Source organism: Schistocerca nitens, chromosome 2 (genome assembly GCF_023898315.1).
Source record: "Schistocerca nitens isolate TAMUIC-IGC-003100 chromosome 2, iqSchNite1.1, whole genome shotgun sequence".
NCBI classification, from domain to species: Eukaryota; Metazoa; Arthropoda; class Insecta; order Orthoptera; family Acrididae; genus Schistocerca; species Schistocerca nitens.
Window position 1 is genome coordinate 628,551,648 of NC_064615.1, and position 25,274 is coordinate 628,576,921.

At 44.2% G+C, this 25,274-nt stretch overlaps 1 protein-coding gene across 1 annotated transcript; it reads left to right on the forward strand.

Moving 5' to 3' along the window:
• Window positions 1–646: 646 nt before the first annotated feature.
• On the forward strand, window positions 647–24,338 carry LOC126236729 (serine-rich adhesin for platelets-like). The gene is made up of 5 exons (XM_049946254.1): window positions 647–768; window positions 7,427–9,841; window positions 15,622–15,804; window positions 17,404–17,637; window positions 24,130–24,338. The coding sequence occupies exons 1-5, from the start codon at window positions 721–723 to the stop codon at window positions 24,199–24,201; spliced, it is 2,952 nt and encodes a 983-aa protein (XP_049802211.1). The 5' UTR covers window positions 647–720; the 3' UTR covers window positions 24,202–24,338.
• The last annotated feature ends 936 nt before the right edge of the window (window positions 24,339–25,274 follow it).

The window sequence follows — 25,274 nt, forward strand, 5'->3', positions numbered from 1 at the left end:
TCGCGGGTTCGAATCCTGCCTCAGGCATGGATGTGTGTGATGTCCTTAGGTTAGTTAGGTTTAAGTAGTTCTAGGGGACTTATGACCTTAGCAGTTGAGTCCCATAGTGCTCAGAGCCATTTTTTTGACATTCTTCCTTAACGATTATAAACTTTTTATTTGTATTGTTTTTATTTGCATGTTTTCTATTTCCGCTGTTGGTGCAAACTAACACTGATCTCACATATTAAGCAACATTTCTGGCAGATCTAAAAGCAAACTGCTTCTTAATCGGATCACGGAGTGTCGCTGTCGTGTCAATAACACTAGTTTTGGAAGCAACGGAGCCTATGATGTTCGTCTTACTTAAGATTGCTTGTTTAGAAGAAATATGTAATTACAATTAAACTACGCACCTTTCAGGATTACTCAATGAAGTAAACAGAGTCGTTCTGCCCTGGAGCTTTGTGTAGGTACGTCGTCATCGTCATCCACGAAAGATGTCTGTAAGCCCCTCGCAACGATTCTTTCCCAAAGCACCGCATGTATTTTTCTGACCCTGGTTAAACTGTTGAAACGGCACTGTCAACAAGACTTTCGTAACAACGGCAGAATATTGAGCTGTTTGCGGTGCGTGGGCGCGCAGCACCTGTGATGACGGGGTGCAGGTGTGAGCACAGACCGTGCACCGCTATAAAAATACTGTGGTGCCCTCGGCAAGACACTCCAGGGCTCAGCAACATGGCTCCCAAGCTGGTGATTCTCCTCGCTCTGTCGTTCGTGGTGCAGGTAAGGGACGCCGTCCTAGTCTCCCTTCCTTGGTGATCTCAGGTCTTGTACACAAGACCCACGAAGGAATCGTTAACTGCTTATGTAATTAAATATGTGATGGTAGTATATATAGGCGTATGAGTAAGTGGCAGCCTACGAATCCCATTGTCTGCAGTTCGATGCCTGTTCAATGCTAGGACTTTTGCCTGTCACTTATCACTTCTTTCCCCTCTGGTAATGTTATAATGAGAAAAATACCGAGCTGCACCGTGGTTAGTAGTGTAAGTTCGGCTGTCGGTCCCCACAGTAACTGGCTGGTAAACCCATTTCAAAGGTCGGAGGAAGCCAACAACAGTCCACCTCAAATATGACCGCACATAGGAAAGCAGTATGAGATGAAGCCAACTTTTGGTTTTCTGACAGCTTTACATGTACACTGAAGTTGCAGACTAATGTTGAAACCGTTTGTATGTATATTATTGGAATGAGTGTCTATTTGGAATCTAATGAATAATGCACAACAATTAGGGTGTGCGTACAGTTCCTAAGTCGATAGTATCATACACAATTCCCGAAACAGGTATTCTGATTACTCGTGTTCTTAGATGGCTGATAATTCTACGTTTTCCAATAAAGTGTAGTTATTGAATAATTATAGGAAAATATAGAAAGCTATAAAGAAAACTTCAGTTGTTGTACTAAGAGAGAGTTTCCTTAGAGTTGAGTAAATGCAAATTAAGCTACATCAACAAGAGGTAATTCCGATACTTTTGAACCTATCATTAGTGAATTCGTCCTTCTTTGACCATAATTACAGCAGTTGCTTTGAAGGTATATCATCAACCATGATTAGTTATATGTAACCTACGAATGTCACGTTTATTAATGGTTGCGTTGGGAAACGATATGAACACATAGGTTTCAAAAAAAATGTTCAAATGTGTGTGAAATCTTATGGGACTTAACTGCTAAGGTCATCAGTCCCTAAGCTTACACACTACTTAACCTAAATTGTCCTAAGGACAAACACACACACCCATGCCCGAGGGAGGACTCGAACCTCCGTCGTCACCAGCCGCGCAGTCCATGACTGCAGCGCCTCAGGCCGCTCGGCTAATCCCGCGCGCCACATGGGTATCCCACTCGCTCAGGAGTGAACAGTACTGTGTTTGTTATCCTGATAACATAGGAAACCAGAGCTCCGCGTTCTGGCAGAGATGGTCCAAACCGGACCGGCCGACCGACCGGCGTGTCATCCTCTGCCAATGGCATCTGACGCTGTACGGAGAGGAACGGAGTCAGCACACCGCTCTCCGGTCCGTTGTCGGCTATTGTAAACAATCCGAAAGACGGAAACAAAATTACCATAGCAATTTTTTCCAAAGAAGTGTTGGATTTCCTGCTATTACCCTGCGGATCAGTATTAAGTTAATATTACTTGTCATAATTTAATTTATTTTTTTATGAAGTGTGTTAACGGAATTCCTGTCAGTAGTGAAGCAAAGGAACATTTTTGGAGTGCTCACACCATACAAAGATAAGGCCTCCGCAGCCTTCTGCCCAGCATTTTGACTTGTTCTTCTGAATATGGCAATCAAGCTAAAAAAAAATGTAGCCCCACTTCCACTGGTGTAAAGTTGGCATTGAGTCCCGAGGTGTCATACATGACAGTCAAAAGTTTAAACCTTATAAATTAGTGGCAACATTAATTTATAATTAACTATTAACAGAGGATTGTCTGCATAGTTTTATTATTATTAAAGCACTTGCAGACACTTGTTATTAGGAAAAGAATATGTCTTTACCTTTGTTTCTCCGAGACATGCCATGAAGTTTGCAATCAATGCTGACGCCTCATGGTACTCGGCAGAAGGATGAACAAGTGAGCTGTGCAAGTGTGATGTGTACAGTACGTGATACAACAGGCCAGACAAGGTTGAACTGCGCACACTCATGAGAAAAATAAAATAAAATAAAACCTGGAGTTATCATATAAGATACCCCGGGACTCAAGAGGATATAGTAGATATTAACTTTATTATTATGTTTCACATTAGTACATTCCGTTTACATGATATTAATGTACGTGTCTGTTGCAAGTGTACTGCTAATTGGAAATATATCACATATCTCGTAAAAGCACTACGAGAAACTCCAAAATAATACCCATTTTTATAACAGTTCTTAAGAACAGAAGTCCCCTATATGGCCACAACGCTACTGATCACGTGCTAAGCACAAGCGGATCATGTACTCCATAACGTCGTGATCCCAAGCTCTGAGAATGGAAATATGTTCAGCCATTTCTGTTAGAATGCTTGATTCGTGCGATTCCGTATTTAATAAAAAATGGTAAGCATACGGCTGAAACTCTAAAACTAGAGCTAAAATCCAGCATTAACGTCGTTTAGCTTTTTCCATTTCCGTAACGCTTTGGTTGAAAACTCTTATCAGGCCTATGACAGCGTTCTCTTGAAGAAAAGTTTTGGGATGTCTTCTAGTAGCCATATTCAAATGATGTGCTGTGAGGCATTCTATATAGGCTCTGGGTGATGCTCCTTTTCTCCCAAGATATCATTAGGCGGAGAGATGCGCGAATGACGGAGAACGTAGTTACAGGAACATCGGACGACGAATCTCAGTGGCTGTAGTTACCGGCCGCTGCCTGTGTCGTGGAAGTATTCTCGCATAATTTGCGGTAGAGCATCTGATACGGGACGTAGCTGCAGACGCTCAGCAGACCTTTGTCTGTTCAGAGATGTCACTAAACCCGCCCAAAGATGTAAACAACCATGCATGAGCAGTGACTATTAGACGGAGGGGGTTTCAGTCATTCCAGCAGGAAGGAGGTTGTCTGTAGTGTCTGTAGTTCAACCATGCCTAGACGGTCAATACCGCTGTTCGATCGCGTCCGCATTGTTACTTGGTGCCAGGAAGGGCTCTCAACAAGGAAAGTGTCCAATCGTCTCGATGTGAACCAAAGCGATGTTGTCCCGACAGGAACTGTCAATGAAATGCCTCTCTCGGGCCGCCCAAGGGCTGCTACTGCAGTGGATGACCGCTACCTACGGATTATGGCTCGGAGGAACCCTGACAGCAGCGCCACCGTGTTGAATAACGCTTTTCGTGTAACCACAGGACGTCGTGTTACCACTCAAAATGTGCACAATAGGCTGCATGATGCGCAACTTCGCTCCCGACGTCCATGGCGAGGTCCATCTTTGCAACCATAATACCATGCAGCGCTGTGCAGATGGGCACAACAACATGCCGAATGGACCGCCCAAGATTGGCATAACATTCTCTTCACCGATGAGTGTTGCATATGCCTTCAACTAGACAATCGTTGGAGACGTGTTTGGAGATAACCCGGTCAGGCTGAACGCCTCAGACACACTGTCCAGCAAGTGCAGCAAGGTGGAGGTTCCCTGCTGTTTCAGGGTGTCGTTATGTGGGGCCGACGTACGCCACTGATAGTCAAGGAAGGCGCCGTAACGTCTGTACAATACTTGAATGCCATCCTCCGACCGATAGTGCAACCATATCGGCAGGCGACTGGAATGGCCAGCGTGTTCTCCAGACATGAAACCTATCGAACATGCCTGGGATAGATTGAGAAGGGCTGTTTATGGACGACGTGACCCACCAACCACACTGAGGGGTATACGCCGAATCGCCGTTGAGGAGTGGGACAATCTGGATCAACAGTGCCTTGATGAACTTCTGGAGAGTATGGCACGACGAATACAGATATGCATCAATGCAAGAGGACGCGCTACTGGGTATTGGAGGTACCAGTGTGTACGGAAATCTGGACCACAATCTCTGAAGGTGTCGCTGTTTGGTAGTACAACATATAATGTGTGATTTTCATGAACAATAAAAATGGCGGGAATGATATTTATGTTGATTTACATGCCAGTTTTCTGTATAGGTTCTGGAACTCTCGGAACTGATGTGAAGTCAAACTGTTTTTGATGTGTGCATTTGGTTCAACTGATGAAAGATACTGAATGCATGTGTAGTATTTAAATGTTCAATTTGTTTTATTTTTAATTATGGTTCTTTGAACGTAAGTATATTTGTTGTTGAATATTTGTTTCGACAAGGCGATAAATACACAAGTTCAGCGTAGGAGGCACTGCTGGAAAATTCCCGAAGTCAGCTACATCATCGCAATGCAAGTCTCCGACTCACTGAGAAATTTTGAGAGACAGGCTCGGTGTTGGATACCGAATGGACTGGAAGACCACCTAAACTAAAAGGACAGAAGGTACTGAATATTTCTGACTCTGTGACTCTATCCAGGCTAGCAAACTTGTTGCACATGTTTGCACAACGAAAACATGTCGGGCTTGTAACCGCGCATAAATCGGTTAGGCAAACACTGAAAATGTTTCCTTATAAAGTGGCAGCAGTACATGAATTGAAAGATGCGGATCGTGAAAAGAGAATCCGTTACTCCATGCCGTTTACATAGTTTGTTGAGAGGAATTCATATGTCACCTTCTACACAGACGAGGCCTAGTTCGTTCTAGGCGACACACAAAGCGCCGTTGCATGATAAAACTGAATTTTGGACAGCAATTTGGAGACAGTGCATTATTGGAATGAAACCGTGAACAGTGAGAGTTATTGTTTAACGATACACGATATCATTGGCAAGCTAAAGAAAGACGAAATCAGCTACTATACATGGTTTCGAAGATGGCGCTACTGAGCACACAGCCAAAACATCATGCACTTTTGTGGGCACGTGTCGTCTTGAAACACGTACGGCCCCCTCGCTCGTCGGACCTTACCCCATCAGACACTTTTCTTTGTGGGAGCAGCAGACTCTGTAGTGTATCGCAATCGCCTGCGGCGCTTTGTGGCTTGAAAACTGAAATAACTGTGAAGTGAGAAGCGTATCACAATGAGATGCACAGAAAGCGTTTTCAATCAAATGAACCTCGTTCAGACTTGAATAGCCGCCTTTGGGCGTGATGTCCAACATATGTTGTAACTGCAGAGCAACTTTCTGAACACCCTGCGGTTTTAATTGCAATGATAGGAGATCTACATGTTCATTAATACCGAGGAAAACTATAGTTTATTTGACTGTATGGTCGTATATTTACGAGACTAATATTATACAAGTTCGATAGTGTGGGAATGTGCTACTAGGTATCCTGTTAGATGTGTCCCCATGTCGAGCTACGTTCGCCCGCAGATGAAATTTGTATCTGACGTCTGAGTCATTTACTTAGTGATAGCCAATCTTCCAAATCATTGTGCTAATTTTACAGTTGTCATAAACTTCTTAACAAGCGGTAAATAATTTTGTGCGTTTCATGTTTTAGTTTTCCTAAGGATGAAAAATAATTAAATAGCTGTACCAGAGAGTAAAAATAGAAGGATTTCATCAGAAAAAAAGTTTCTGAAATGTGATAGATCATTAATTTGTTGATCTTCATAGCTCCAAATTTGAAGTTTCTCGGAAACTTTCACTTGCAAGCCGCTGCGCAATGTCTGCGCAACATATTTTATTAAAGCAGGGACATGACAGTACGATGAAGTGCAATGCAACTCCTAAAACATTGCGATGGTTCTACCTTCTTTTCCTATATCATGAAAACCAGCGACGTCAAATCAATGGCATTTGCCACAAACAAGTAAAACGTACTATTTTTTTCTTTTTTTCTTCTAAGCTGTAAGCCGAATGGATCCAGGTAGCCAATGCAAACTGTAAAGATACTTATGAGGGGCAAACCTTACGCCGTTCCCTACTCACGTTACTTTTGCAGTCTGTATTGGCGAAAAAATTCCTGTTCTGCGTATCTGAATGCTCACTTGTTAAATACTCCTATTCAGTGGCTGTAACAACGCGTTTTGCGCATCCACGCAGAAGGGGACAGTACAGATAAAGGAATACTCTCTGCAGAATACTGTGCCATCGCAGGTTCACCATAAACTTAATTAGTAAACACTGTCATCATCGCATTTAATTTTTTTTTTTTTTTTTTTTGAGATGACCGTTTTCGATCTTCTAATAGATCATTATCACATCTTCAATCCTTGGTGACCGTATGAATCGCTGGCGTGGAGCAGGTCCATCCGTGTTGACATGGAGAACAATGAGTAGTGTTCTCCACCACGCCAGCGTGGGTGGACCTTCTCCACGCCAGCGATTCCTACTGTCTTCAAGGAATGAAGATCGGATGATGATCTCTTAGAAGATCGAAACCGGTCATCTAAAAGAAAAAGAAACACTGAAATGTGATCGCGAATGTGTTTATAAATAAGTTATAATACCAATACCATTTTCCTAGAACAATGTTCCAAAAAACGTTCACCATAAGTGTTCCAAGCAGAGAAGCGTAAGGACAGTGGACGGAATAGACTGTCACACGAAAACCCAAAAGCATGCTCCTCCAACTGCAACAATCCACAGCACAAGCCTGAACACCAGTATGATTTATCAACCTTCCGGAGAGGATATGTGCAGCAAGCGTCTTTAAAAAACAACTACCTACGAGAGCCTAAAATTTTCTGGACATTGTGTATTGGAAATTATGAAATTTAGCTTGATAAATAATCAAATAGCTTATAAACAAACAATATTTTGTCAGAGAAATTTGCCTAACACTGTTAATTCTTGTATGCTAATAAAATGTTTTTTGTTTTGTTTTAACAGAACACATACGCGTCACCCCTATTTTTTGACTCGATAGGGAAGATTATAGACGATGTGGCGCAGGGTATTCAAGACGCTGTGGATGACGTTGCTAATGGCATAGACAACATTGTGCATGGAGGCACCACCACCAGCTCGACTTCTGCACCCACCACAAGTACAACTGTCACAGAGGTCACCAGCACCACTGTCTCTGATGCCACTACCCCCTCTGCAGCCACCACAAGTTCAACCGCAGACGTCACAAGCTCTGCGACAACCTCTGCTGCAACTACTGCAAGTTCTTCTGCCTCAGAAGTCACAACCTCTGCGACTGCGTCTGATGCAACTACTGCCACTGAAACTTCAGCTGGTACTACTGCCACAGATGTAACAAGCTCTGTGACTGCGTCTGATGCAACTACTGCCACTGAAACTTCAGCTGGTACTACTGCCACAGATGTAACGAGCTCTGTGACTGCGTCTGATGCAACTACTGCCACTGAAACTTCAGCTGGTACTACTGCCACAGATGTAACAAGCTCTGTGACTGCGTCTGATGCAACTACTGCCACTGAAACTTCAGCTGGTACTACTGCCACAGATGTAACAAGCTCTGTGACTGCGTCTGATGCAACTACTGCCACTGAAACTTCAGCTGGTACTACTGCCACAGATGTAACAAGCTCTGTGACTGCGTCTGATGCAACTACTGCCACTGAAACTTCAGCTGGTACTACTGCCACAGATGTAACAAGCTCTGTGACTGCGTCTGATGCAACTACTGCCACTGAAACTTCAGCTGGTACTACTGCCACAGATGTAACAAGCTCTGTGACTGCGTCTGATGCAACTACTGCCACTGAAACTTCAGCTGGTACTACTGCCACAGATGTAACAAGCTCTGTGACTGCGTCTGATGCAACTACTGCCACTGAAACTTCAGCTGGTACTACTGCCACAGATGTAACGAGCTCTGTGACTGCGTCTGATGCAACTACTGCCACTGAAACTTCAGCTGGTACTACTGCCACAGATGTAACAAGCTCTGTGACTGCGTCTGATGCAACTACTGCCACTGAAACTTCAGCTGGTACTACTGCCACAGATGTAACAAGCTCTGTGACTGCGTCTGATGCAACTACTGCCACTGAAACTTCAGCTGGTACTACTGCCACAGATGTAACAAGCTCTGTGACTGCGTCTGATGCAACTACTGCCACTGAAACTTCAGCTGGTACTACTGCCACAGATGTAACAAGCTCTGTGACTGCGTCTGATGCAACTACTGCCACTGAAACTTCAGCTGGTACTACTGCCACAGATGTAACAAGCTCTGTGACTGCGTCTGAAACTTCTTCAAGTGCTACTGTGTCAGATGTTACGACTTCTGTAACTGTCTCCGATGGTACGACCACCGTTGGACTTTCTAAAACTACTGCGCCAGCTGTCTCCAGCACTGCTACCACTGCTACTACAAGCACTGCTGGAACTGCCACAGGCACTACTGCCTCAGATGTCACCAGCTCGGCTACTGCTTCTGAAGCTGCTACCTCTGCTGACACCTCATCAAGCACAGTCTCAGATGTCACCACCTCGGATGTTGTCTCGGAAGCCAGTACCTCTGCTGACACCTCATCAAGTACTGTAGTCTCCGATGACACCAGCTCAGTTACTGCCTCTGAAGCCACTACCTCTGCTGACACCTCATCAAGTACTGAAGTCTCTGACGTGACCAGTTCGGCTACTGCTTCTGAAGCCACTACCTCTGCTGACACCTCATCAAGTACTGTAGTCTCTGACGTCACCAGCTCGGCTACCGCCTCTGAAGCCACTAGCTCTGCTGACACCTCATCAAGTACTGTAGTCTCCGATGACACCAGCTCAGTTACTGCCTCTGAAGCCACTACCTCTGCTGACACCTCATCAAGTACTGAAGTCTCTGACGTGACCAGTTCGGCTACTGCTTCTGAAGCCACTACCTCTGCTGACACCTCATCAAGTACTGTAGTCTCTGACGTCACCAGCTCGGCTACCGCCTCTGAAGCCACTAGCTCTGCTGACACCTCATCAAGTACTGTAGTCTCCGATGACACCAGCTCGGCTACTGCCTCTGAAGCTACTACCTCTGCCGACACCTCTTCAAGCACCATCGTTTCAGACGACACCAGCTCAGTTACTGCCTCTGAAGCCACTACCTCTGCTGACACCTCATCAAGTACTGAAGTCTCTGACGTCACCAGTTCGGCTACTGCCTCTGAAGCTGCTACCTCTGCTGACAGCTCATCGAGTACTGTAGTCTCAGATGTCAGCAGCTCAGATACTGCCTCTGAAGCCACTACCTCTGCTGACACCTCAAGCACTACAGTCTCAGATGTCACTACCTCTGCAACTACCGCCGCAACTGCAAGCACTGCCAGCAGCGATTCATCTGATGTAAGTATCCCTTTTATAAATGTTCCTGTCTGATCTGTATTTAGGCTATCTAGTTTGATATGTAATCTCCCAACGTCTTTTGGTTTACTGCTGACACAATTCTACAACATTAAGCATCATTCCACCAGGAATGAAATATTTTTCTCTTAGGTTTTTATTGCTTGGCACATTTGTGACATGAATTGCATATAATAAATCACCTGTAGACACACTAAAGTACTACTCTTAACTACATTTAAATACCTGATATAAACACCATTGTCTGAAACACACAAAATAACGGTGACTTTCAAAAAGAAAAACGGTAGGACATCATTCTTAATCAAACGAAATGTTTTTTTTATGCATGTCCCATATCCACTTCTCAAAAATGTTAAAAATTGTCGTACTCCGATTTCGGTGCTAAAAATGTCTTATCGCTAGCTGTCGCACCATAGCATAGGCTCAGCCTGCAGACATAGGATGATGTGATCTGAAGGAGTAGACGAAGAGGTTACAGGAGAAAACGGGCTTGGGACAAAGACTAATTGAGTTCTGCAGTAAGTTTCAGCTGATAATAGCGAATGCTCTGTTCGAGTATCACGGAGAGGTATACTTGGAAAAGGCTGGCGAATACGGGAAAATTTCAGTCAGATTACATCATGGTCAGACAGAGATTCCGAAATCATACACTGGATTGTAAGGCTTACCAGGAGCATTTATAGACTCAGATTACAATGTAGAAGTGGTGAAGAGTAGGCTGAAATCTAAGACATTAGTGAGGATGAACCAGTACGGAAAGAAGTGGAATATGGAAGTACTAAGGAATGACGATATACGTTTGAATTCTCTAAGGCTATAGATACAGCAATAAGGGGTAGCTCAGTAGGCAGTACAGTTGAGGAGGATTGGACATCTCTAAAAAGGGTAATCACAGAAGCTGGAAGGAAAAACACAGGTACAAAGCAGGTAACTGCGAAGAAGCCACGGGTAAAAGAAGAAATACTTCGGATGATCGGTGAAAGGAGGAAATACAAAAACTTTCAGGGATATTCAGGAACACAAAAATACAAGTCGCTGAGGAATGAAACAAATAGGAAGTGCAGGGAAGGTAAGACGAAACGACTGCATGAAAAATCCAAAAAGAAATGATTGTCGGAAGGACTGACTCAGCATACAGGAGAGTCAAACAGTCTTCGGCGACATTGAAAACAAGGGTGGTCATTAAAGAGTGCAACGGGACTTTCACTGTTAAATGCAGAGGAGAGAACGGATAGGTGGAAAGAGATCATTGAAGGCCTCTATGAGGGGAAAGATTTGTCTGATGTAATAGAAGAAGAAGCAGGAGTCTTTTTGGAAGAGATAGGGAAGCAGTATCAGATTCACAATTTAAGAGAGATTTGGAGTACTTAACATCAAATAAAGCAAAACGGATAGCTAACATTCCCGCACAATTTCTAAAATCATTGGGGGAAATAGCAACAAGAAGGCTATTCACGTCGGTGTTTAGAATGTATGAGTCTGTCTACATACCATCTGACTTTCGGAAAAATAGCATCCACACAATTCCGAAGACTGCAAACAGCTGATAAGTGCGAGAATTATCGCACAATCGGCTTAACAGCTAACAGCTCATGCATCCAAGGTGCTGAGAAGAACAATATAGTATATAGAAGAATGGAAAAGAAAATCGGGGATGTGCTAGATACGGTCAGTTTGGCTTTAGAAATGGTAAAGGACAAGAAAGGTAAATCTGACCTTTCGGTTGATAATGGAAGCAAGACTAGAGAAAAATCAAGACACATTAATAGGATTTGTCGACCTGGAAAAGCGTTCGACAATGCAAAATGGAGCAAGATGTTCGAAATTCTGAGAAAATTAGGGTCAAGCTTTTGGGAGAGACGGGTTATATACAATATGTACGAGAGCCAAGAGGTAATAGAAGGAGTGGACGATCAAGAAAAAAGTGCTCAGTTTAAAAAGGGTGTAAGACAGATATGTAAACTTTCTCTCCTACTGTTCAATCTGTACGTCAAAGAAGCAGTGATGGAAGTAAAAGAAAGGTCCAGGAGTAAAATTAATACTCAAGGTGAAAGGATATCAATGATAAGCTGATGAGATTGCTATCCTGAGTGAAAGTGAAGAATATTTACTGATCTGGTGAGTGCAATGAACACCCTGATGAATACAGAATATGGATAGAGAGTAAATAGAAGAAGGACGAAAGTAATGAAAGTAGCGGAAATGTGAACAGCGAGAAACTTAACATTAGGTTTGATGGTCACAAAGTAGATGAAGTTAAGGAGTTCTGCTACCTACGCAGCAAAATAACCAATGACAGACGGAGTACGGAGGACGTCAACAGACTAGCACTGGCAAAAAGGGGATTTCCTGATCAAGAGAAGTCTACTAGTATCAAACATAGGCCGTAATTTGAGGAAGGAATTTCTAAGAACATACGTCTGGACGACAGAATTGTATAGTAGTGAACCATGGACTGTGTAAAACTGGAACGGAAGAGATTCGAAGCATTTGAGATGTGCTGCTACAAACGAATGTTGAAAATTAGGAGGACTGATAAGGTAAGGAATGAGGAGGTCCTGCGCAGATCGGAGAGGAAAGGAATATGTGGAAAACACTGAGAAGGATAAGGGAAAGGATGATAGGACATCTGTTAAGACATCAGGGGATGTCCTCCATGCTACTAGAGAGAGCTTTAGAGGACAAAAACATCCAGCAAATGATTGAGGACGCAGGTTGCAAGTGCTACTCTGGGATGAAGAGGCTGGCACAGGAGAGGAATTCATGGTGGGTGGAATAAAGCCAGTCATAAGACTAATGACCAAAAAGGAAGAGGAAAAAAGAAGTTACTAATTCATCCGACTATTGACAAAACTTCTCGCCGATTCTGCTTTCCTAATCATAGCAGGGACCGAAAATTTTTTTTGAGTGAATTGCATCAAATAAGCTCAGTTTCGTCTTAATGCCTACAGAGTAGTATTTATGCCCCAGCATGTGTGCGTTTGGGTGAGAAACTGTTCTTTACAGTCGTCTAGGAGATGGACAAAAATTTAGAAACACTAGAAACCAAACACATTACTATGCCTAATAGTGTAGGAAATCTTTTGGCATTCAGAACAGTTTACAGTCGTCTCGAAATTTATAAATGCAGGTTCTGTAGGGCATTCATGGGAACGTTTCACCGCTCTTCCTGCAAGACAGTGGCGAGTTCAGATAATGGTGACCGAGATGAATCGCGATCACGCACCCATTTCTCCTAAGCAGACCACAAAGGCCCAGTAATATTGAGTCTGGTAACAGTGGAGGGCAGGGGAGATGCGAAAATTAAACGTCATGCGCACAAAACCAGTCCTGAATTATGAGAGCTGTGTGGACAGGGTCCCTCTCGTCTGGGAAAAACCCTTTGTATGAGGTGGACCTAATCAAACAAAATGGTACATAATCCTTGGTAGTTATGTGAGTTTGTGGATGGAACGCCATGATAAGGCTGTTCAAATTATCACCACCGCCATGTTTCACTCCTTCGTCGACGGGTGGTTTTGGAATTACGACTCACCCAAAATTTCTTTCTTATGGAGCTCCATTCGGTTTTTTTTTTTTTTTTCTGCTGACAGAGTTCGCTGGTTCTGCAAAGACTTTTCGCAGTTGTAGTCCTGTTATTTTTCGTCACAATCGTCTTCAATAATCGTCTGTCACGATCACTCACCACACACTTTTATCCGCGTTGTGACTTAGCAGGTGATGCATTTCCACTTTTCCTGTATGCCTTTTGAAATACCAAACACTTTGGTTTCCTTGGTTACGGGAGCAGTCACCACATGAGAAGCAACAATGTGCCCACATTCGAATTCACTTAGCTGCGACATGATGCATCCACAACTACACTAACGCTGTTATGATCACGACAGATACTTGCAACGTATTGGCGAGATTCCACAAGAGCCTCTCGTGGCCAAATAAAACAGCGCAACCTGAAGGCTTGGCAAGCATCTGCATTTATGTACAAGCATGCATTTCTCGCGGTGTTCACATATTTTTGTCCAGCGCCTGCAGCTATGTAGTGCTCAATGTATCTCATACTGTTTAGTAGTATAATTCAATGTAGTACTTCCCACCTCATAAGAACAAAGCATTGCGTTTCTGCAGTGCGTAGCAGAGAAGTGCTTCTTTGTAATTCCAACTATCGTGACTGCGTCATGATTCGCATCGCAGCGTCGATGTTTCTCGGAGCTTTATGAGACTTGTATGAAATGCATCGCTAATCATGCATGATTATAACCCCCCATCTTTAAGGAGCAGCAGAAATTCTAAATCTGGAAAGATACGCTAGAGTCATTTCATGTGAAACCACTGCTTATACCAAATTTTGTACTCAAGATTCTTTACCCTGATGCCAGTAAAGATGAGACCAGAAGAATATGTGAGGCACGCACCTGCACAAGACAGTGATGAAGTTTCTGTTATGCACTTAGCCCACAATTTTTGGAGTTTGAATATGCTAATTCTACATGATTTCGTTGAAAATGCACAGAGGTTTCAATAAATTTCAAGTTCCTGTTCATGACTGATGCAGTACTTTCCCCCTCTTCATCCATCTTTGATAACTGCAAGCAAATTTTGCGCAGGAGCCAGCAGAGGACTTGTGGTATCAAACAGATCCCAAATACTGCCAACATCTCTTGTAGATATGACCGAAGTGAATTACCTCAAGAAACGACTCTTTGCCCAAATCAGTCTAGTCAGGCATTTTGGTTTCTTGCCCGTGTTGGTAGAGAGATAGTTACCGTTGACACTAATGTGATCCTTCATCAATTTATCCCTTTTCTTGCTCTTCTAGACAGCTGGACACCGACTACCAAGGCAATGAATATGCATCAGTGATATTCTTTGTTGAAATGGATTTCAGACTGTACGTACTGTTGATTCTATATGCCACATTCACACAACGCATAATAACCCTTTATTCCACTTCACGGTACAACTAGTTCACAATATCGTCGACATCTGTTACCTCCTACCATACCGAACTAACTCAGTTGCACTACAAACAGTGTCATATATCGAGATATAATGATTCATAAATAACAAAAGATATTATTAAGACTGACAACAGCCGTGAGTTCTTGCAGAGAGATAAATTCAGCTGTGATGTGGATATCAAAGGTGAACAGAGCTTTCAGTACAACCTCATTAGCTCCAACGATATGAAAGATAGAGTAATGTGGACTGAACGAGTGCCAACCATTTCGATAAGGAGCTTCGACCGAAACTGCACGACACCTCTCCAATGTACGCTTTCTCTATACTACTTCTCTTGGAACTACCACCTCGTGTTACTAACTGTTAACGATATGTCAAAAGGTTTCTCAGGTAAAAACGTCTTTAACTGTGTTCCTTTCCAGTATCCATCTTTTACGAATATCTCAAAAGTCAGAGGCACGTTACATCAGTTACATAACCACGGAAAAAACACGCTTAAAACAGGACGGTTTACTTATACATGGATGCCCTCTGGACAGGCAGAGAAAATTGGTAAAAACGTAATAGATATTGGGCGACTCCAAAACAATATCAGATCATTTTGACCATGCACAACAAGCAGAAATCAAACGATAATAATAGCACGTGAATGCTGTTGTTTTTGGACCCAGTAATGTGATAGAAACTAGAACAGAAGTTCTCTTTTCATTGCAAAGTGAACAGAAGGGATCAAGTAAAGTTCCCTTCTCAGCCTGTTACAAAAAAAATGAATCTCTTTAGAGTTTGGTTGTTTTTTTCAGGATTCTTCGTCGGGACTTGGCGGCTTCTTTGATGCTATAAAGAACGCTATCGAGAACGCCAAGAATGTCACAGAGAACATAGTCGAGGACATCGTTGACACTGTAGGAGATATAACTGAAGAGATAGTCGAGAAAGTAAAGGGCTTTGTAAATGCCACTCAGTCCCAGCTGAAAGATATCCAGGTGAGTTGGCCGTTTTCTTTTTTCTTCTTCAGTTTCGAGATGTAAAGAAAACTTATAACAAGAGAATCAATGTTCACTGAAACCTCGATTCCTGATCTCAAACGCATTCTACATCCATTTAATAATAGCTCGATATGACGATACCGAAATTTGTTTACATCATATTTCTATCACATTTTTCGTCACAACTTATGACTACCACTTACCCCTAACCTGCTTTTAGACTACCTGGAACACTACTCAGACTGTACCCCTATCTAGAAGCATTCGAAATTCACAAACTCGCAAACTTGCCTGCTCACAATCCTCCTAGGCTTTCTGGGAAAACTTAAGAATGTTACATCCTACAAGCCACTGCCAAATTCATGAAATACAGCACCTCTCTACTAGTTCTGAACTGCCTGGTTACCCCCAGAGAACACCACAGACCACCAGTGACTGTGTCCAGTCGAATGAGTATATAGGACAGGACGTAAGAAGCAATGCATGGAAGCAGCTATAAAGTTTTTGACAAGGTCTGATTTTCAGTATGGTGGGGCAAGTCTGAGAGTGCGACGAGCAATTCTGAAATCCTGAGGCTGCTATCCTCAAGACTTTGCATTTTGTGATTTTCTGGGGGGAGGGGAGGGGGAGGGTGGGGAGAGAGGCAACTGCCTGTATACTGTAGTTAAAAAATTTTTGGATCTATTTTTTATAACTAGGAACCACCATGTGCCATGAGTGGCCATCGTGTGTGTAAACATTCTGGCAGTGTACTTGGGAGATGTTCAGGTCGTTAATTCTACATCTGTAACCTGCAGACCACTGTGAAGTTCATGGTGAAGGGCACTTCCCATTTGCTTAAAACTGCCGGAGTTTTGTGTCGTCAGACGAATCGACTCCTCACGATCTCTGTGGGTTCTGTACACAGGGGGTTGTAATGCAATTACAGATGGGTCTTGAAATCTTTCTTTGGGTAGTCGGTGTGTATCTAAAAGCTTCTGCCAGTCCAGGTTACTCAACGTCATCGAGACGCTCTCTTATTGGCCAAACGAGTCTGTGACCATTCCCACAGCCCTTCTTTGTATACGTAGAATACCATGTTTAATCCTATATGGTATAGGTCCCACACACTTGAACAATATTCTAATATGTTCCGCATGAGTTTGTAAGTAATCTCCTTGACTAGTGCCATTTTATCATTAAACCTAAGTCTCCTATCTGATTTGCGTCTGATTGAGCCTATCCCTACAAATGAATGAAAAACGACTCCAGTTTCTGTTGAGAACGTGTTCGCTACTGGTTTAGATATCTGAGTTAGGTGAATTTCAAGAGAATCTGAAAAATTACGCTGTAGAGAATCAATGTCCAGATGAGAAAAGTACAAGTCAGGTGGATTTAAAATGTTACGTTCCTAGTGATCATTTGAAATATGCATTATTTGTACTTTCATAATGTGTAAGTTGCTTATCTACAGCATAAGCAAAGTTTGAGGATGCTGTTAACTATTTCCTCTCTCACTTTGTGTCGTCTCGTTCTACTCTATCGATTTTAAGAGCTCTGCAAACACCTGAGTGAATCGGCAGGCGCTAATCTTCTCTTTCCGGTTACTCTTTCCAGTCAGCCGTCGAAAATTCGATCGCCAGCGTGTCTTCAGAGCTGGCGAGCCTCGCGTCTACGGCCGTATCGGCCCTGGAGACGGCGGTGGCGGACCTGGCGACGCTGACGCTGAACAACATCGAGCAGGCCGAGGAGGACATGGAGGCTGCCATCAACGCCACGCAGAAGCTCGCGGCCGCCGCCAGCGGCTTCGCTTCTAGCGCCGTCACCAACGTCGTCAATTCCATCGAGGGGGTAAGCAGTCTGCCGACAGTTCTCAACCTGGAAGGGCTGTGGCCTGAACAGGCCAGAAATTACCGACCATCTAAACTGCAGCACTGACAAGGAGGGAAAATAAGAAAATCTTAAATACGTGGTGTCCGTTCTTTCAAACATGTTCGAAAGATTCCAGGCAAGGACGCCAAGCTCGAACTATTACGAGAATTGGCGAAATGCCGCGAGTAATGAGGAATATGGGGAATGGGCACTACATACACACATCAAAAAAAGTTTTGCACCACCCCAATTCCCAGGACTCCTCAATATAGCCGTTGACTGTCGATGTTGTATCACAGACACAGTCCCTTGGACTGTTCAGAGATGTCACTGCCGGCCGCAGTGGATGAGCGGCTCTAGGCACTTCATTCTGGAACCACGCTGCTGCTACGGTCGCAGATTCGAATCCTTCCCTGGGCATGGATGTGTGTGATGTCCCTAGGTTAGTTAGGGTTAAGTAGTTCTAAGTCTAGGGAACTGATGACCTCAGATGTTAAGTTCCATAGTGTTTAGAGCCAGAAATCTCAGTAAACCCGGCCACAGATGTAAACAACCATGTATGAGCAGCGTCTATTAGACGGAGGGGGTCTGACAGCCGACCAGTTCCGGTTATTCCACCAGGAAGGAGGTACACGGCTCGTGTTGCCTGTAGTTCAGCCATGCCTAGACGGCCAATGCCGCGGTTCGATCGCGTCCGCATGTTATTTCGTGCCACGAAGGGCTCTCAACAAGGAAAGTGTCCAGGCGTCTCGGAGTGAACCAAGGCGTTGTTGTTCGGAGATGCAGCAGATACAGAGAGACAAGAACTGTCAATTACATGCCTCGCTCGGGCCGCCCAAGGGCTACTACCGAAGTGGATGACCGCTACCTACGGATTATGGCTCGGAGGAACCCTGACAGCAACTCCACCGTGTTGAATAATGCTTTTCGTGCAGCCACAGGACGTCGTGTTACCACTCAAACTGTGAGCAATAGGCTACATGATGCTCAACTTCACTCCCGATGTCCATGGCGAGGTCCATCTTTGCAACCACGACACCATGCAGCGCGGTACAGATGGAGCCAACAACATACCGAATGGACCGCTCAGGATTGGTATAACGTTGTCTTCACCAATGAGTGTCGCATATGCCTTCAACTGGATAATCGTCGGAGACGTGTTTGGAGGCAACCCGGTCACGCTGAACGCCTTACACACACTGTACAGCAAGTGCAGCAAGGTGGAGGTTCAATGCTGATTTGGGTGGCATTATGTGTGGCCGACGTACGCCGCTGGTGGTCATGGAAGGCGCTGTAACGGCTGTAAGGTATTTGAATGCCATCCTCCAACCGACAGTGCAACCTTATCGGCAGCATATTGGTGCGACATTCGTCGTCATCGACGACAATTCGCGCCCCCATCGTGCGCATCTTGTGAATGACTTCCTTCAAGATAACGACATCGCTCGACTCAGTGGCCAGCATGTTCTCCAGACACGAATCCTATCGAACATGCCTGGGATAGATTGGGAAGGGCTGTTTATGGACGTCGTGACCCCCCCACTGTGAGTGATATACGCCGAATCGCTGTTGAGAAGTGGGAAAATCTCGACCAACAGTGCCTTGATTAACTTGTGTATACTACGCCACGACGAATACAGGCAAGCGTCAATCCAAGAGATTGTGCTACTGGTACCAGTGTGTGCAGCAGTCTGGACCACCGCCTCTGAAGGTTTCACTGTATGATGGTACATCATGCAACGTGTGGTTTTCATGAGCAATAAAAAGGCCGGAAATTATGCTTATCTTGATCTCTGTTCCAATTTCCTGTACAGGTTCCAAAACTCTCCGCACCTAGGGATGTAAAACTGCTTTGATGTTTGTGGTAGTGCGAGGATAAGTTTAGAATTTAGGTCTGACGGCAAGGGTGCTAGAGCAGTCCGTGTAGTTGTCCTGACCTCTGTGTCCAGATGACACAACGGTCAGCTCATCTACCTAGTAACCAGGAGACCTGGATTCGATTCCCTCTCTGATACAAATTTTCTTCCCACTGACGTAAATCAATGTCCACTGGTAGCTAATGTCAGTAATTACTTTATGTCTTAACGAAATCTTACTTATTCTACGTACGCAGTGCAATAGAAAAAATACAGATGATTTGCGGTTTGCAGCGTGCGACATTTAGTACACTGAAGTGCCACCTCTGGCAGAAAATAATGGCTCCAACGGGGCTACTTATCGATTCGAAGAGCTTTTACAGATACGAGTACTTAAGCATAAAAAGCAGGGTTCCACTGCCGCTGTTTCCATCCTTCGTGATTTTTGTTTGATGTGCATTAGCCGCAATCCAAGGTATATTTCCTTGTCCAATGATTCGCCTTCCATTGCTGGAAACAACAACAGCGGTTATAATAACTCAGATAGCAGTTACAGTCACAAACACGCTCAGAAAATCCATTTTTCCGATTCCATAGTTTTACCAAGATGCAGTCATTACTATGCTGTGATCAACGAGTTCAAATTTCATAGAGTGGCTAACACACAAGTAACAGCGAACCTTGTGGCAACCAACTCGGCTTCTATATAGATGTTGAGCAGAACACTGAAAGAAGTCAGTCTATAGTCCCTCTGCGCTGAAAGTGAACTGCTTCATTTGGTGAATCGTTTAATTTTTTCCTTGCAAATTGTTTAGCGATACATAAACTAAACACGTCTAAAGTGTGTTTGGCATTCAGCTGCACTAATCGAAGTGACAGGAGCTAACATACAGATGGGAAGGAAATATGAAACGGGACAAACTGTTTCGAACTACAACGAGCTACATCTCTCAAATCACTTTGAAGCAAATATATGAACGACACAAATTATCAGAGGTGCCTTATGTTCAAAGCACTCCCAACAGTCTATAATTCTCCACAACGCTCTTTAAAAAAACGATGAAATCGTACACCCAGGGTCCAGAAAGCTAACTTTCGAAAATTTTGTCAATAATACTCTTAATGAGTCATCAGTAGCACATACTACGTCTGTAATTTAATAATTATACTGCTTTAACATATTATCATACCAACAGATACACCGTTTCTATTAGCTAATCACAACGCATTTCGAAGGTTATCGATTGGTACATGCTTATTTTGCACATATTTGCTTTCAGTTTGCGAGTAACAACAAGTTACCGTGGGTGGAGGAAAATGTTTTGAATAGTCTTGCAGTTTTATCTACATCGAAAAGTTTATCCATATTTCGACTAAGCCGCGCGAGCTAGCCGCGTGGTCTAACGTGGCTTCCCCCGTCGTCAGTTCGAGTCCTCCCTCGGGCATGAGTGTGTGTATTGTCAGTTTAAGTCAATTTAAGTCAGTTTAAGTTAGATTAAGTAGTGTGTAAGCCTAGGAACCGATGACCTCAGCAGTTTGGTCCCATAGGTACTTACCACAAATTTCCAAATTATATTTCGAGTAAAACTTTCCTTGTTGATGCCAGTGTGGACAGAAATCGGAGCATTTTGCTGTTATTTGAGTAAACAGTAAAGTTATCTTGAGCTGTTTTAACGTTAGTCAAAGTCAGTTTCAAGGTGGAGGGGGTGACACAGCAGACAACGCCCTTGGCTACAGATAAATAAATGGCTCTCAGCACTATGGGACTTAACTTCTGAGGTCATCAGTCTCCTAGAACTTAGAACTACTTAAACCTAACTAACCTCAGGACATCACACACATCCATGCCCGAGGGAGGATTCGAACCTGCGACCGTAGCGGTCGCGCGGTTCCAGATTGAAGCGCCTAGAACCTCTCGGCCACTCCGGCCGGCTACAGACAAAATAATGGATGTATGTCTACTATATGAAATTTAAACTAATTGAATGCCATGTATAGATAAGCTATATAAATTCAAAAGTATAAAAACAGTTTAACAAAAAAGAAAAAGAATTGAAATTAGACGATTTCTGCGCGATAGTGCTAGATAAAGCGAACGTCATTAAATATTACCAAACACACGTCGGCGCGACTATGCGATTTTGGGCAGCGGTCTGATAACGTGAGGAATCGACCTTTACTTGGATATGTATGAATCTGAAGGAGAAACCCATTGAGTAACCATTTATATAATATACACTCCTGGAAATGGAAAAAAGAACACATTGACACCAGTGTGTCAGACCCACCATACTTGCTCCGGACACTGCGAGAGGGCTGTACAAGCAATGATCACACGCACGGCACAGCGGACACACCAGGAACCGCGGTGTTGGCCGTCGAATGGCGCTAGCTGCACAGCATTTGTGCACCGCCGCCGTCAGTGTCAGCCAGTTTGCCGTGGCATACGGAGCTCCATCGAAGTCTTTAACACTGGTAGCATGCCGTGACAGCGTGGACGTGAACCGTATGTGCAGTTGACGGACTTTGAGCGAGGGCGTATAGTGGGCATGCGGGAGGCCGGGTGGACGTACCGCCGAATTGCTCAACACGTGGGGCGTGAGGTCTCCACAGTACATCGATGTTGTCGCCAGTGGTCGGCGGAAGGTGCACGTGCCCGTCGACCTGGGACCGGACCGCAGCGACGCACGGATGCACGCCAAGACCGTAGGATCCTACGCAGTGCCGTAGGGGACCGCACCGCCACTTCCCAGCAAATTAGGGACACTGTTGCTCCTGGGGTATCGGCGAGGACCATTCGCAACCGTCTCCATGACGCTGGGCTACGGTCCCGCACATCGTTAGGCCGTCTTCCGCTCACGCCCCAACATCGTGCAGCCCGCCTCCAGTGGTGTCGCGACAGGCGTGAATGGAGGGACGAATGGAGACGTGTCGTCTTCAGCGATGAGAGTCGCTTCTGCCTTGGTGCCAATGATGGTCGTATGCGTGTTTGGCGCCGTGCAGGTGAGCGCCACAATCAGGACTGCATACGACCGAGGGACACAGGGCCAACACCCGGCATCATGGTGTGGGGAGCGATCTCCTACACTGGCCGTACACCACTGGTGATCGTCGAGGGGACACTGAATAGTGCACGGTACATCCAAACCGTCATCGAACCCATCGTTCTACCATTCCTAGACCGGCAAGGGAACTTGCTGTTCCAACAGGACAATGCACGTCCGCATGTATCCCCTGCCACCCAACGTGCTCTAGAAGGTGTAAGTCAACTACCCTGGCCAGCAAGATCTCCGGATCTGTCCCCCATTGAGCATGTTTGGGACTGGATGAAGCGTCGTCTCACGCGGTCTGCACGTCCAGCACGAACGCTGGTCCAGCTGAGGCGCCAGGTGGAAATGGCATGGCAAGCCGTTCCACAGGACTACATCCAGCATCTCTACGATCGTCTCCATGGGAGAATAGCAGCCTGCATTGCTGCGAAAGGTGGATATACACTGTACTAGTGCCGACATTGTGCATGCTCTGTTGCCTGTGTCTATGTGCCTGTGGTTCTGTCAGTGTGATCATGTGATGTATCTGACCCCAGGAATGTGTCAATAAAGTTTCCCCTTCCTGGGACAATGAATTCACGGTGTTCTTATTTCAATTTCCAGGAGTGTATGTGTCGTTATTCCTACCAGTTCACGTTTGTTGCATGCTACCTTCACAGTGTTACAGTTTTAATAGGCAGCCTTGTATATGTGGGTATCACACTACCGACGGAATCCTAGTATAGTAGAACCAAACCTTCGGCATACTTCTGGAGACTATTTGGATCCTATAGAAACATGTGAAACAGCTTAAAGTACGAAAAGTACGGAAAACCATTCTGTCTTGCTTTTTTTCCGCTGGAATGGGCAACACAGTATAGTGGATCGTATAAATTTCAATTAGTTCCGTAATCACAGTTTTCAACTTCTTAAAGACGGTAATATCTTTTCATCTAAACGAATAGTGACCAGAGCATCTTAAAATACGACCAACGTGTCTTAGCAATTACATTAATTACAGAGATATGGACATTACTTTTTTTAAATTGCGTTACGATATTTTTATCTACATAATATCAAATCTAGAAGAGATAAATTCGGTGATGTAATTCTTTTGTGTGTTTGACAAGAAGTTATGGAGTAAAACTAAGTTGAACGTACATGTTTGTGTAATTGCTGAAGCCGTTTAAACGACACGCCGTCTGAAAGTTTACTCTGTTCTGCATGGAAACCAGCGCCATCGAGGCAAGAAATAATGGTAGCCCCACACCTACGTCATCGACACGAGCCGGTATGTGGCTGACTTAATGCATTATTGTAAACGCGTTGGCGTTTTTTTCATGAACCCCTGGCCGCTATTCTTGTAGATGAAACGAGATCATAAACATTTTTAACTAGTCAAAAGTTAAATACAGCCTTACATCAGCAATTACGGCTTCTACACGTTCGTACAGCGGTACATTTGAAATGCAAACTCGACTGCTCTTATCGACCACGTCATTTGTTTAGAGCCTTTACTGGCATTTACAGCCGCTGTATGAACAGATTAGCATGTGACCCTGACTGGAACCGTTGTCTGTTTGCAGGCTCTGAACAACACGGAGTCGCTGTTCGACAGTCTCAAGACGAAGCTGAAAAGCAACAGCAGCAGCTCGTGAGCGACGCAGCCAGAAGCAAGAGCGGCAGGCAGTCTTGCGGCGTCCGACTTGTTACGTCTCCGGAAGTGCCAGTTTCTCTACTACAAGAACTTGTTGTTGAGCATGCCGCAGTGAAATAAAGTGCCGTTCCAATAGCACGATCGTTCTTTTTTTTCCTGCTGAGCATTTGTATGAATTTCAGTGGCTCGCAGGTGCCAACAGCAATCTGTAATTTCAGTAATACAGTGAGACAGTTTGTCAGATATTAATTAATATTAATAGAAAAGTTTTCGTACACGTTGCCATTAAAATTCTTGAAGCTGATTTGCTTGAAAGAGCTCAATAAGGGTACGACGGCACCATCGTATTGTACAAATTTGATGACCATGATGGTGGGATTCTGGGACGCGCAACTGCGTGGTTATCAGCGCCCGTACAAACTCCCAAACTTTTCTCAGTCCAATCTTACCACTTACATGAATGATGATGAAGACAACACAAACACCCAGTCATCTCGAGGCAGGTGAAAATCCCTGACCCCTCCGGGAATCGAAACCGGGACCCCGTGCTCGGAAAGCGAGAACGCGACCGCGAGACCACGAGATGCAGACTACAAAACTGAGACAGTTAATTTATACAACTAAACCCGCTCGCGCACACACGACAGCCAGTCACAAACAAACACACACGACACTCAAACACAGCCTACTTACATAGCCCCCATGCTCCCCACAAAAAATTTTACAAATTGTTTTGGGCAGTGGCCAATACAGGTTTTAAAAAATTTTTCATAATTACAGTAACAAAGATATCAAATGCACACACTTATTTATACAATGTTGGTCAAAAGCTAAAATTTTCTCACAGTCCATAAAGACAGTCCTGATCATCCATCACAGTAAAATTGCAGTTCCTTTTTTCTCAAATTCTGAGCAGTAAAATAAAATGCACGTGGAAGTAGTGGATTTCCATGCAGTCTTGAAGAAGTAGTGTTGTCCTTCCAACGGAAAGATAGTACTGGCTCTTGACATGCAGACAGGTAATGGGCCACAACAGAGCAAACCCACCGCAGAGTCAGTCGAAGATTTGAAGAA

Excerpts from the sequence above, each read along its gene's own strand:
- LOC126236729 (XM_049946254.1), top strand. The coding sequence starts at position 721 with ATGGCTCCCAAGCTGGTGATTCTCCTCGCTCTGTCGTTCGTGGTGCAG. Across the intron at positions 15,805-17,403 it reads CCCAGCTGAAAGATATCCAG|TCAGCCGTCGAAAATTCGAT; the intron begins GTGAGTTGGCCG and ends TACTCTTTCCAG. Across the intron at positions 17,638-24,129 it reads TCGTCAATTCCATCGAGGGG|GCTCTGAACAACACGGAGTC; the intron begins GTAAGCAGTCTG and ends GTCTGTTTGCAG.